This window comes from Paroedura picta, chromosome 16 (genome assembly GCF_049243985.1).
Source record: "Paroedura picta isolate Pp20150507F chromosome 16, Ppicta_v3.0, whole genome shotgun sequence".
In the NCBI taxonomy this organism is placed as follows: domain Eukaryota; kingdom Metazoa; phylum Chordata; class Lepidosauria; order Squamata; family Gekkonidae; genus Paroedura; species Paroedura picta.
This window is the reverse complement of record NC_135384.1, coordinates 10404726-10417066: the sequence shown is the minus strand read 5'-3', so window position 1 is coordinate 10417066 and position 12341 is coordinate 10404726. Positions and strand designations below refer to the sequence as shown.

Below are 12341 nucleotides of genomic sequence, written 5' to 3'. Positions count from 1 at the left end.
CTCACAACTTGAGAGAGAAGTCAGGCTGGGATGGGGAATTAGCTTACGTTGTTATAAAGGAACAGGAAAAGACATTTTAATTAAAAGATATTCTGTGAGTTGTCTGGAGTCCAGAATGTGTGACCGAGACCGGATTTAAAGGTTTAAAAAGAAATGTAGAGTGCACTGATGCATGTGGTATAGTATTAGAGAGGGGAAACATTATTCTAAGCTTATACTTGAGGTACAACCTAAAAACACAAATACTACATTTGTTATTCAAACTCACAATGTCAAAAAAATAAAGAAATCAATAAGAACTATTCGAAATTGGATAAAGAGTTACATTTACTCTAGAAGTATAAATGTTGAGAAAGTAGGGAACAGGGTGGAGGAGATGTAGAATCTAATGGGTGTGGGTCTCTAATGGCAGACAGCAGCAATCTATTAGTTCTCTGTGCAGTAATGAATGTGAATGGGAGATGGACGAAGATTGACAGCAAATTTACCTTCCCTAGATTCTGTAGAAATCTGAATTGAAGGAGTTATTCAGTGCATGAAATCCCTTTTTCCAAATTTTACACATGATCAGAGTTCTGGCTCTGAAGCCTGGCTAGATAGAGTACTTGAGAGGCATATGATAACATTGATTCTTTTCAGAATGTCAAGGAAGGCAACAGAAGATCAAGAAAGGGTTTGGGAGTTGAATAACTAAGAAAAGAAAATTATACAACTGAGAGCATATTGACTGAATTACTAAACAAATGCAGTTGGTTGAAGGGAATGGGGATAAATAAATTGTACAAATAACTATTTAAATAAATCATCCAGAAAAGGAAGGACAATGTGCCAAATTCTGTGGACATGTTTAGAATTCTTCTTCTTACATAGCTCAGCATACAGGTGCTAGATGCCTCTTTTGCTGTGAGAATATTTCTTGTCACAGAAACAGCATACTTTGAAGAGTCTTGAATGATTCTTTACAGTAATATTCATAAAGCTCAAAATCTGGAATCTAGAAGAATAGGGCTGATATCCTCACATTACCCTAATTATCTGCTCGCGAATATTCATCTCTGGCCTCAGCAAAATGATGTAGCATTTTGGGAAAAAGATGCAACCCAATAAGCCAGCACTAGAGGACAAGATGGAGAAGATCTCCACGGCCACCATGAATTTGCCTTTAGAGCTCAAATAGCTTGGAATAAAGGAAAACCAAACACTGCAAAAGACCAACATACTGAAAGTGATGAACTTGGCTTCATTGAAACTGCCAGGTAACTTCCTGGCAAGAAAAGCTACTGTGAAGCTGACACTGGCCAGAAAGCCCAGATACACAAGGACAGAGTAAAACATGGTAGCAGAACCCTCATTACATTCCAGGATGATACTATTGGATTGGGAATGCATATTCATCAGAGGGAATGGGGGAGAAATACATATCCAAAAAGTACAAATCACTGCTTGAATTAAGGAGCCAGAAAGGACAATGCAATAGGACAGTTTTTTACCCACCCATCTCCTCATGTGGGACCCTGGTTTGGTAGCCATGAAGGCTAGGACCACAGTGATGGTTTTGGCTAGGATAGTAGAAAGAGCCACACAGAAGACAAGGCCAAAGGTTGTTTGGCGCAGAAGGCAGGTCACCTTCCCTGGTTCTCCAATAAATAGCAAGGAGCTGAGGAAGCAAAGTAGGAGGGAGAGTAGGAGAATGTAGGTGAGGCTTCGGTTGTTGGCTTTGACAATGGGAGTGTTCTTGTATTTCATGAAGGTTCCAAGCACCAAAACTGTGACCAGAGAGAAAGATACAGCCAAGGTAACTAAGATGATCCCTAAAGTATCTTTGTAAGAAAGGTAGGTTGGGAACTTGGGAAGGCATTCATGATGGCCATCACTGGGATAGTGATCATCTGGACATTTGATACAGGAATCCATGTCTGAAGGAATAAAAAAAAACAGTTTCAGTATTTCAAAACTGTGACCAGTATTTAATAGACAATGATAGCAATGAGCTAGAAATTAATCCTTTTCCTTTCTTCCTCTTCCTTCATGTCCTTCTCACGACATAAATGTCAATGGTTTGAAATAATGGTGTAGCTTATGTTTTTGGTGGCTTGTCATGCATGCAGCCTGACACACAATCTATGTTAAAAACAGAATAACTGTATTTGTTTTGAGTGGTGGACACTTTAGGGCATGATATTTTGTATATTCAAGTACAGAGAAGTTGCTAGAATTCTATATCATATACTGAAGTGCTTTTAGCCCTGTCATATTCCCAAAATCAGAAAGTGACAGTGTTAAATTCTAAGTCACAGAAAGCTGCACAATCTTATCTCAAAATGGCAGAACTTCTCCAATTATTTCTTCCTGTTCAACCAGAATGTTTCACAACAGGCCTCTTACCCTTCTGCCCAGAGAACATCCCTTCTGGACAGGGAGTACAATTGTAGCAGCAAAATTTCCTTCCCTGCATTTTTGTCTTGCGGTAGCCAGGCTGGCACGGGTCATTGCAGACTGAAATGGGAAGCACCTTAAACAGAAAATGAGGATAGCACCAAGTTATTGACTTTTGATAATAGATGGTTTCCCATAATACTTTTTGGGGGAGGGGGGGTTGGGAGAATGAATGACTTAAGAGAAAACAAATTAGAATTTTGTAGCAATCAGGAGGTTCTTTGTGCTGTCACCATTGACCTGTGATTTGTCATGCATGAGGTGACAGTAATATGGATAACTAATATACATAGTTAATGATCAAAATTGTCTACTTCTATCTTGGCCCAGAAAGCAATTATATATAAGTGAACACAAGCACAGAAATAACCTCACCCAGATATTGGTATTTAAATGTTGCTCTTATTTGCACAGGAAGGGTTGGCTTACTCACAAAAGAAGGCATCAAGTTGAGAAAACAAAATGCTGGTCTCCTTCTCTCACCTGATTAAAGCTTTTATGCCACACAATTTTATCCTCTGCCAGAGTCAGCGCTTTGCCTGAAGGGGCCCGAGGATCCAGTTGTCCCACTTTTATTCTAGTAAAGGACCCATTTGACAAGATAAGCCAGTTGGTCACATCAAAAACAGAAACTAATTCTCTATCTTGATCAAACTGGATGGTTTCTCCGGCACTATTGTTGAAATAGATTCTCCTTAAAAAATTGTGTAACTAGATTGAAAAACAATATAAAAGAGAAATGCTGAAAAATTTGGATCCAGATTAAGTAAATTTTAGTATTTGAAAATTTGCTTCTTAGGCTACAAAGAAGTCAAATTACACAAACTTATGAAAGTGTTTTCAAAAGGCATAAGGATTTATTATATTGGGGGGGGGGGGAGGACTGAATGTGCAAACTGGGAAATGAGAAAAATTCTAGCTATCTTTGATGACCAGTTTGAATAATTGCCGTACCTGCCATGGCTGTATATTCTGAACATCCACCTGCCCACCTTCTACCAATCTGGATTCATGTGTTTGGATCTTGTGCAAAACATGGGCCACAGCATGGACAGCATTGTAGACATTATAGCTGCGGCCAGTCATCTGCATTTCAAACAAAGGGCCAGGAAGGCTCTCCAGTTTCTCCTCCCCACTGCAGGTATTCTTCATATCTACTTGCTTATGTGTCAATGAACAGAAGAAGGCTTGCTCCCAAAAGTTCTGAATGAAACCATCTCCTCCAGTCCAGGAAGGTCTTATGGTCCGCAGGAATTCTTGGAATCCAGGAGGCTGATGAGAATGAACGGTAAAGGACAGGGCACCATGGAGGGTGTCTGTATCTGTAATCCTGTAGAAAGAGAATGACTCAAAGTCCCAGTGTGATGTCACTATCCACACTTTACTCAGAGGAGGCAATAAAACAAAAGGAGCTAGATAAAGTGTCATCCTTAGAGTCATCATGGTTGGAGTTTCTCCATGTACAAAAAATACATTGGTTTGTCTGTCCAAAAGAACTGGGTACATTTCAGCTTGGTTTACAATCAGCTCTGTCAGATCTTTTATGTAAGTCATCTTGGGTAATTTGTACGTGAATGCAGAACAAATGCTGTTCTCAGACAGGAGAGGTACTATTCTCTGCAAAAACTGGTTCCCGTTGTCATCATCGACAGCCATAAGCCCAATCCAAGTCCACCTAAAATGATGGAGTAACTGTACAACTCCCCTGTACTGATAGGTGTCATCAGGCACCATCTGATATATGGACAGATATCGTTTGTCAGTCTTTGCAAGGGAAATTGACCCATGAGTGAGCTGGGGAAAAATTGCATATGAATGAAATCAGAACATTAAATGATTTGTAGAATTTTGAACCCTATGTTCCCTCCATGCTTGCAGCTTACCTGAGGAGTCTTGTAGATGCTGAGGATTGAGGCCATATGAGCAGACGTCTCAGACAGAAGCCCTCCTATGACAGCAATGACTTTCTGCCGGTTATCACAGCTGAAGTTAGGGGCCAGCTTCTGCTGGGCAGAAAGTAAGCTGAGGGTGGCCTTAAAAGTCATCCTTCCAAGGATGTAGCTGTTGAGGATGTAGAGCCCCAGACTGATATTTGGTAAGAAGTTGGGATTGTCATTCAGCTCTTTTACAGCAAATGCCAAGGCCAAGATATGCTGGTAGTTTTTTGTGATTGACCTGCAAACAAAATATTTAGGAAAGCAATTAATATCGCCTTTAGAGGGATCATCCATCCAAATGGTCTTCTAGTTTCTGAAGTAGTTTCTTTAGCTGTCCTTTAGGAAAATACTTGGCTTGCATACATACACCTTTTGTAATATTGTTTAGCAATGAAAAAACATGAATGATACTTACCTTGGCCTCTCATTGATGCTTTGGGAGGCTTTCTGGAGGCCACCATTCTAGAAGCCACTAGCGGTGTACGCTGCATACCTGCAGCAGGTGGTCTTCCAGTTGGAAACAGTAACATCCATAAATATCTGCAATAATCCCGACCGTATTTTTAGGCCTATTGACATTTATTCCTTACCAGAAATGGTGTTAGCGCTCTTTTAGAAAAATGTCCAAGTCATTCAAAAGAATTTAGTAATAGTAAAATAGCTTATATTCCCAGACAGGAAATTGAGTATATTTCAGTCATCAGAGTGGCTGACAAAAGTGTGAGAAGCCCCAAAGCCCAGATGCTGTGGGGAGCAACCTCCTTTGCCATAACAGAAGTTTCCCTAGTTAAGTCATTCACACTTTTAAAAAATTACATATAAGCTCTATTAAGCCCTGAGTCATAGAATCATAGAATCATAGAGTTGGAAGGAGCCATAAAGGCGATCTAGTCCAACCCCCTGCTCAACGCAGGATCAGCCCTAAGCATCCTAAAGCATCCAAGAAAAAGGTGTATCCAACCTTTGCTTGAAGACTGCCAGTGAGGGGGAGCTCACCACCTCCCTAGGCAGCCTATTCCACTGCTGAACTACTCTGACTGTGAAAAATCTTTCCTGATATCTAGCCTATATCGTTGTACTTGTAGTTTAAACCCATTACTGTGTGCCCTTTCCTCTGCAGCCAATGGGAACAGCACCCTGCCCTCCTCCAAGTGACAACCTTTCAAATACTTAAAGAGGACTATCATGTCCCCTCTCAACCTCCTTTTCTCCAGGCTGAACATTCCCAAGTCCCTCAACCTATCCTCATAGGGCTTGGTCCCTTGGCCCCAGATCATCTTCATCGCTCTCCTCTGTACCCCCTCAATTTTATCTACGTCCTTCTTGAAGTGAGGCCTCCAGAACTGCACACAGTACTCCAGTCAATTCAACCTCAGATCGAGAAGCCTTATTATAAAACCATGGAGTCTACAGTTGATTTCATCTTTGGTCACAGAAGTCTGAGAGCAGCCAAGAGGTGGGCAGAATTTAAGATGCAAAAATAAGCAGGCACATGTGACTCCCTGTTGCTTCTAAAGAGAAAAAAAATGATGTAGCAGCATATTTGTGGGTTCAAAACACTGAAAGGACAAATGTTTCATGATTTCTATACTGGAACAAAATGTATGGATCTACGAGTAACCATCTATTGGAGCTGAGTTGCAATTCTTGCCTAAAAGTGCTATAAAGTAGGTGGAATAAAGGTAAAGGTATCCCCTGTGCAAGCACCGGGTCATGTCTGACCCTTGGGGTGACGCCCTCCAGCGTTTTCATGGCAGACTCAATATGGGGTGGTTTGCCAGTGCCTTCCCCAGTCATTACAGTTTTACCCCCCAGCTAGCTGGGTACTCATTTTACTGACCTCGGAAGGATGGAAGGCTGAGTCAGCCATGAGCCGGCTGCTGGGATCGTACTCCCAGGCTCATGGTCAAAGCTTCAGACAGCATGTCGGCTGCTTTACCACCCTGCGCCACAAGAGGCTCTTTTAGAGGTGGAATATGATTCTGAAATAATTTTGAAAAATGCATGCAGTTTAATGGGATTGATGGAAGAAAATATGTAGCAAATGGAAGATTTGTTTCTTGCATATGGAACCAGAAATCAAAATGTAAATATTCAGTTTGACCACGGAAACATGTACCATTACGTGCCTTTCATGAAATCTGACAATTCCACTCTGCGTATTCTGACAATCATTGCAACAACATAGGGAGGTTAGCAATATTTATCAGACATCAGTTCCCATCATGGTAAGACACTTTACATGAAGATATTTCAATTCACAGCTCTGACAAAAGGCATGACATATGAATTACCTGAAGATGAACTGATCTGGCAAGGTTCCAAAGCCAACCAATAAAAGTTATTCCTTATCCATAATGAAGAAAGAGAATTGTAATTCTTTGCTGAAAATTTCTAAAAAACTTTCCACATGGCTATATGCTTGCTTAGAGAAAGTATTCCCAAGCACAAATGATTTTTATTTTCGTGCAGAATAAAATATTTTCTTTTAGATTTCCACCCCTAGTGTGTTTATTGGCTGCAACAAAGGAGGTAAACGGACCCAGCCTTCAGCCCATCAAACCAGGGTGGCTCAGGGGTAAGTAATCAGAAGCTAAACCTTTTGAAGATGGAGGTCCTGTGGTTGGGGAGGAAAGGTCCAGAACAGGAAGCATACCTTCCCAGCCTGGTTGGAGTTCAACTGAAAACTGCACATATGGCCAAGAATCTGGGTGTGATTTTGATGCCTCCCTATCTATGGAGGCTCAGGTCATGAAAATAGCATTTCCCCATCTTCACCAAGTTAAGCTACTAGTGCCCCATCTGGCACTAGGAAACAATAAAGTTCAAAGGAACAAGAGATTCAGCATTTAAACTGATCTAAGTAAAATTGTCTACCAGTTGGAAACAGAGACATACATTAAAATATGCAATAATCCCTACTCACTGATGGAACAGAGTGATCAAATTAAAACAAGGAAAGGATATCAAAGTCCTTACCCAGGTTCATCAAGCACCATACAGGATGGGTGTTCTAGGAATGATGCCGGGTTATTGAAGTAAGTAACTTGAGTGGCGATCCCACCAATAAAAAGGTCCCCTGGCTGGTAAAAATTGTGAGGAATAGGAAAGGGGTCATCATATATGGAACAATTAATGGAAGACATCCAACACACTATATGACATGGTAGTAACAGCAGCAGCATCAGTACCAGTAGCATCTCGATGACAAGACTTCCCTTCCAGCTGCACACAACTGGTTTCCCCTCCACCATACTTTCCATCCACATATTTGGCCATGTAATTCCTCATGTGGCTGATGACTTTGTGATTCTTTGGATAAAAACCTGATATAGAAGGAAATGTCTTCCTGCTGCCCCTGAGCTAGAATTCATAATTGCTATTCATATTATCTTATTGTATTGATGAACCAACTAGACCTATTCATGAACAGAATATAAAGATATTTAAACATTTTATGATTCAAGGGCAAAGAAATTCTATCAAATCAGAGGACATTTGATAAATGCCATTCTGAAATATAAGGCATATCTGAATGTCAAAGAACAGCATCTGTATTATGTTGGGTATGGCCTTTTGGGTAACATATTTATTATTGCTGAGATTTTCTTGAGATTAATAAACCCCACAGAAATAATGGAGTAATTAGTTAAAGAGAAGGAATAAGGTACAGTATTATTCATAGATTTCCAGATGACACCACGTTTGGAGTCGTATCAAACACCCCAGAAGATAGATATTTAGTTCAACAAGATCTGAATATGTTGGAAATGTTTGCCAATGAGAACAAGATGCAATTCAGTAAGGATAAGTGCAGAGTCTCTTGAAGGAGGGCAGGGAGCTGTTCCTACTGGCAGCAGAGGATAGGATCTGCAGTATGAGAGGGGATGTGTAGAATGGTAGTGGCTCGATATTAGGGAAGAAAATTCACAGACAGTGCATAAAAATGAGTAACAACATAGCAGGATAGGAGTTGAAAGAAAACTACTGTAAAATAGAAGGGGAGAAGGGAATACAATTGATCATCGGAGCCCTGCTTAATTCTCATGAAGTTTTAATGAAAAAGTCATCATTTTATACAGCTCAAAAGAAGTTCTTGTTATTTATTGTGTCAGTGCCTTCAGGAAATCTATTGCAAACTAGGAAGAAAATAATCATTTGGACAATTTGGGTCCAGATAATTACACCCCACTGAGGAATGCTTCTGCGCCGCACACTTGCTACCTTGTAAACTAGACATGTGGGCAGAATAATTTCTTGTCTCCAGAGTTCTAACAGGCAGATTTTTCCTTTTTTGTTGCTTAAATGGCAATGAATTCTCTTTCTAGGCAATTCATGTAGGCAGAGTAGGGGCCTACATGAATGATCTCATCCACATAGAAAACTGTTGTTGACCTTTCCTTGTGACCTCTACTTTATGATTTTGTTTATATATATAAAAAAGCACACCCTTTTACACTGGTAGTAACCAGTCACAGTTAACTTCTCCTAAAGTACTAGACATAACATGTAGCAGCTGAAACCAGTGCCGTTAACACTTCCCCAAATCAGTCTCTGTGTCACACATTTCACATCACAGCATGTAATGTCATATATGTCAGAGGTTTCTGACTTTTTTTCATCCTGCCATTATCTTGGGAATATTGATTCACGATGGTGTGTGCAGCTACAAATTAGCTGCAATGGGTAGTAGAGCCAACCACAAAATATCAGGGAGGACAGTGCACACTTCCTACCCCGTTCAGATTCCCTTGGGAATTATCTTATTAATAAACTAGCGAACATCCCACATGTTCCTTTTGCCTAGAATTACTAGAAAAATGCTAGAAAATGAGCTCTCTTAGCCCCACTATGGCCCATTATGCACTGAGTGGAAGGTCTGCATTCAGGGTGGAATGGCGGCGGCTAAAATCACCAATTATGCATGCTGCAGGCGGCAACCGGGCGCAGAGTCAATGTAGGCCACCGAAAAGCCACGTTAGAGAGATGAGGAAGAAAGTGGAGCTTCCTGGGACCAGGGCGCAACCAGAAGCAGCTCCGGAGTACCCGCGTGCATAATCGGATACTCTGGGTTTTGCGTTCCGTCCCATGCGTAAGCAGTTTGCTTCGTTTCTTCTTCCGTGATCTCCATGCCGCCGTTTCAGTGGCCGTGCATAATAGGCCTAACTGAAGCAATAGGTTCTTCCATTGGATCCTCTCCTACTTTTCGTACGTGATGACTCTACTGCTTCAAGACACGCATCTCTAGTCTTTCCTTCTTGCCACTAGGCTCTTTCTTCCCGTAGGATCCTGATCCCTTCTCTCAGTTCCTAACTTTTTCTTCCTGACCAGGATTTCTGGCTTTTCTTATCCTTTCTTATCCTTCCTCATTTGTTATATGTTGTCTGCAACTTAGTGTTGCTGCTCTTTCCAATGAGTTTAATCCTGAGCTGATGCTTTGACTTTTCAGCACCCCTTCCTCAAAAGGGCAATTCTTTCAGCGATTATTTCCATGAATTTAGACCTGACCTTCCTCATATGTTCTACGTTTCGTTTGAAAAGGTGTTGTTCAACTGCATCATCATGTACTTCATCAGTGACAGAAGCTCCTTTTTTTTACATATATAATGGTTTCATAAAATTAGATGATTATAAACAAACGGCAGGATTTATCATGGGGAACAGCATAGTTGCAGCCATTTCAACAGCCCCATGTTCCTTTTTAAACACCAACTATCAAACTGTCCTATTACAGTCAACCTGGGCCTATTCTGCACACAATAGATAATGCACTTTCAATGCACTTTAGAAGTAGATTTTCCTGTTACACACAGGAAAATCCAGCTGTGAAAACACATTGAAAGTGCATGATCTATTGTATTCACACTAGGCCCAGGACACACCTATTCATTAATTATGAAGCTTGCTTAATGTGTCAAGATTCAGCATGGTGCAGTGTTTAACAGCAGTGGTGTCAGACAAAAGCCCTCCTATGACAGCTGAAATTAGGGACCAGCTTCTGCTGTGCGGAAAGTAAGCTGAGGGTGGCCTTAAAAGTCATCCTTCCCAGGCTGTAGCTGTTGATGATGTAGAGACCTAGACTGATGTTTGGTATGAAAGTGAGATTCTCATTCAGTTATTTTACAGCAAGTGCGAAGGCCAAAATGTGCTGGTAGTTTTTGGTTACTGACCTGCAAATAAATTATTTAGGAAAGTAATCAAAATTGCTTTTACAATGTTCATCCTATGAAATGATATTTTAGTTGATTAATTAAATTCTTTAACTATTCCTTTAGATAATATTTGGCTTTCATAAATGCCCGTTTTTATACCGATTAGCAATGAAAAAAAAACCATTGCCAATACTTATCACGGCCTCTCATTAATTCCATGGAAGGCCAAATGGGTATGGACATGACCATCTCAGAAGGAAATAGGGGTGTATGCATGGTACATCCTAGGTGGCATCAGGGGTGATGAGGGACCTGTGCTGTATATATAAGTCCCCATATGCAAGGATCTCTGCTGCTCTCCCTGGTACATTGCCAGAGTAGCACCTCTCACACCTATTGTATGATGATCTGTATACAGCCTTGTCACAGATTTTGAGGTGTATGTTCCACAGTCAATATTTTGTCACAGCTATAGGTTTTCATGGGATAGAGCCTCTTGGCAGGGCATCTAGTGTGTTATTGATCTCCCTGGTTTCAGGGCCTCCCTAAGAGGTAACACATACACAAGCACAGCTTACCCAACTGTGGGTTCAAGGGGCTCATTTTACCAGGCAGCCTGGGGGCAGTCAGAAGAGGTTCGTGCCCATTGGCTACTCCACATAAGTCACTTCCCTTATTGGTGGTCTTCAGTAAGCAAGGGCATCTGCTGTCCCAGCTGAGAATGGTGTGGTTCCCCAGGGCATCCCTGGGTTCAACAGGGTGTTGTTGCAGTCTACTGACTTAAAGGTCAGGATCCCTCTCCCATGCTGTGCCACTCCTCCCATGGGGAGGTAATAAAGCTGTAGCCTTGTTTATACCCACCATTGGTGTGTCATGTCTTATTCCAGGTTATAATGCCCTCTTGCAAGTCAATTTTATTTGTAATCATGTCGGGTGTTTTGAAGCCTGAGATTATTTTTCTCTGCATTTCCTGCGGATATCATTTTCATATTTTTTTTTTGTTTTCACTTGTCCACATTGTTATCTGTTTGGTCACTCTCCTTTCTCATATGATTTAAGACTTCCTCATTCTTTTACATGCCAGCCATTTAAACATCATTCACTGATTTATGCAAAGTTCCTTGAATCCCATTGCAGCTCATACAATATAAGAAACATGACAGTTTAAAGGAACAAGCGACTCAGCTTTCTAATTAATTAAAGGAAAAATTGGTCTACCAGTTGGACACAGTAACATCAATTTAAATCTACAATAATCCCTTCCAAATATGAAGGCCTATTCAAATTTACTCCTCACCAGAAATGGAGTTATATGGAGTCCCACAGAAATGGAGTCCCAAAGTCTAAAAAAAAAAAAATTACATACGAGCTCTATTAAGCCCTGACAGAGCACTTTTTTCAGAGTGTTTGTTGTGGGGATTGGAAGGGACAGTTGCTTTTAAACTGATTTGTAATTTCTTCAAGTAGTGAAATGAGGGATATGAAAGAAGAATAAGAAAAAGACAGTTGGATCTTGTACGCTGGATGTATCACGGGGAACAGCATAGTTGCTGACATTTCAGCAGTCTCTTGTTCCTTCTTAGTCACCAACTATGAAATTGGCTTATCATAGTCTACCTGGACACACAGATTCATTAATTATGAAGTTTGCTTAATGTGTCAAGATTCAGCATGGTGCAGTGGTTAACAGCAGTGGCCTCTGATGTGGAGACTGTGGGTTTGATTCCACACTTCCTCACTTGAAGCTAGCTGGCTGATGTGGGCTAGTCACAGTTCTGTCAAAACTGTTCTCACAAAGCACTTTTTACAGAGTGTT

General features: G+C 40.8%; 1 protein-coding gene across 1 annotated transcript; it reads right to left on the bottom strand.

Annotated features, from left to right (window-relative positions):
- Positions 1-212: 212 nt before the first annotated feature.
- Positions 213-4952, bottom strand: LOC143825161 (vomeronasal type-2 receptor 26-like). The gene is made up of 7 exons (XM_077313187.1): positions 4867-4952; positions 4320-4611; positions 3958-4230; positions 2920-3147; positions 2386-2512; positions 1027-1916; positions 213-230 (listed from the first exon to the last, which is right to left on the bottom strand). Exons 1-7 carry the CDS (start codon positions 4950-4952, stop codon positions 213-215), a joined length of 1914 nt encoding a protein of 637 aa, XP_077169302.1.
- Positions 4953-12341: the final 7389 nt, after the last annotated feature.

Coding starts and splice junctions, on each gene's coding strand:
- LOC143825161 (XM_077313187.1), bottom strand. CDS start 4,952: ATGTCAATAGGCCTAAAAATACGGTCGGGATTATTGCAGATATTTATG. Junction 4,612..4,866: donor TGGAAGACCACCTGCTGCAG/GTATGCAGCGTA, acceptor TTTTGTTTGCAG/GTCAATCACAAAAAACTACC. Junction 4,231..4,319: donor GCATCTACAAGACTCCTCAG/GTAAGCTGCAAG, acceptor ATTTTTCCCCAG/CTCACTCATGGGTCAATTTC.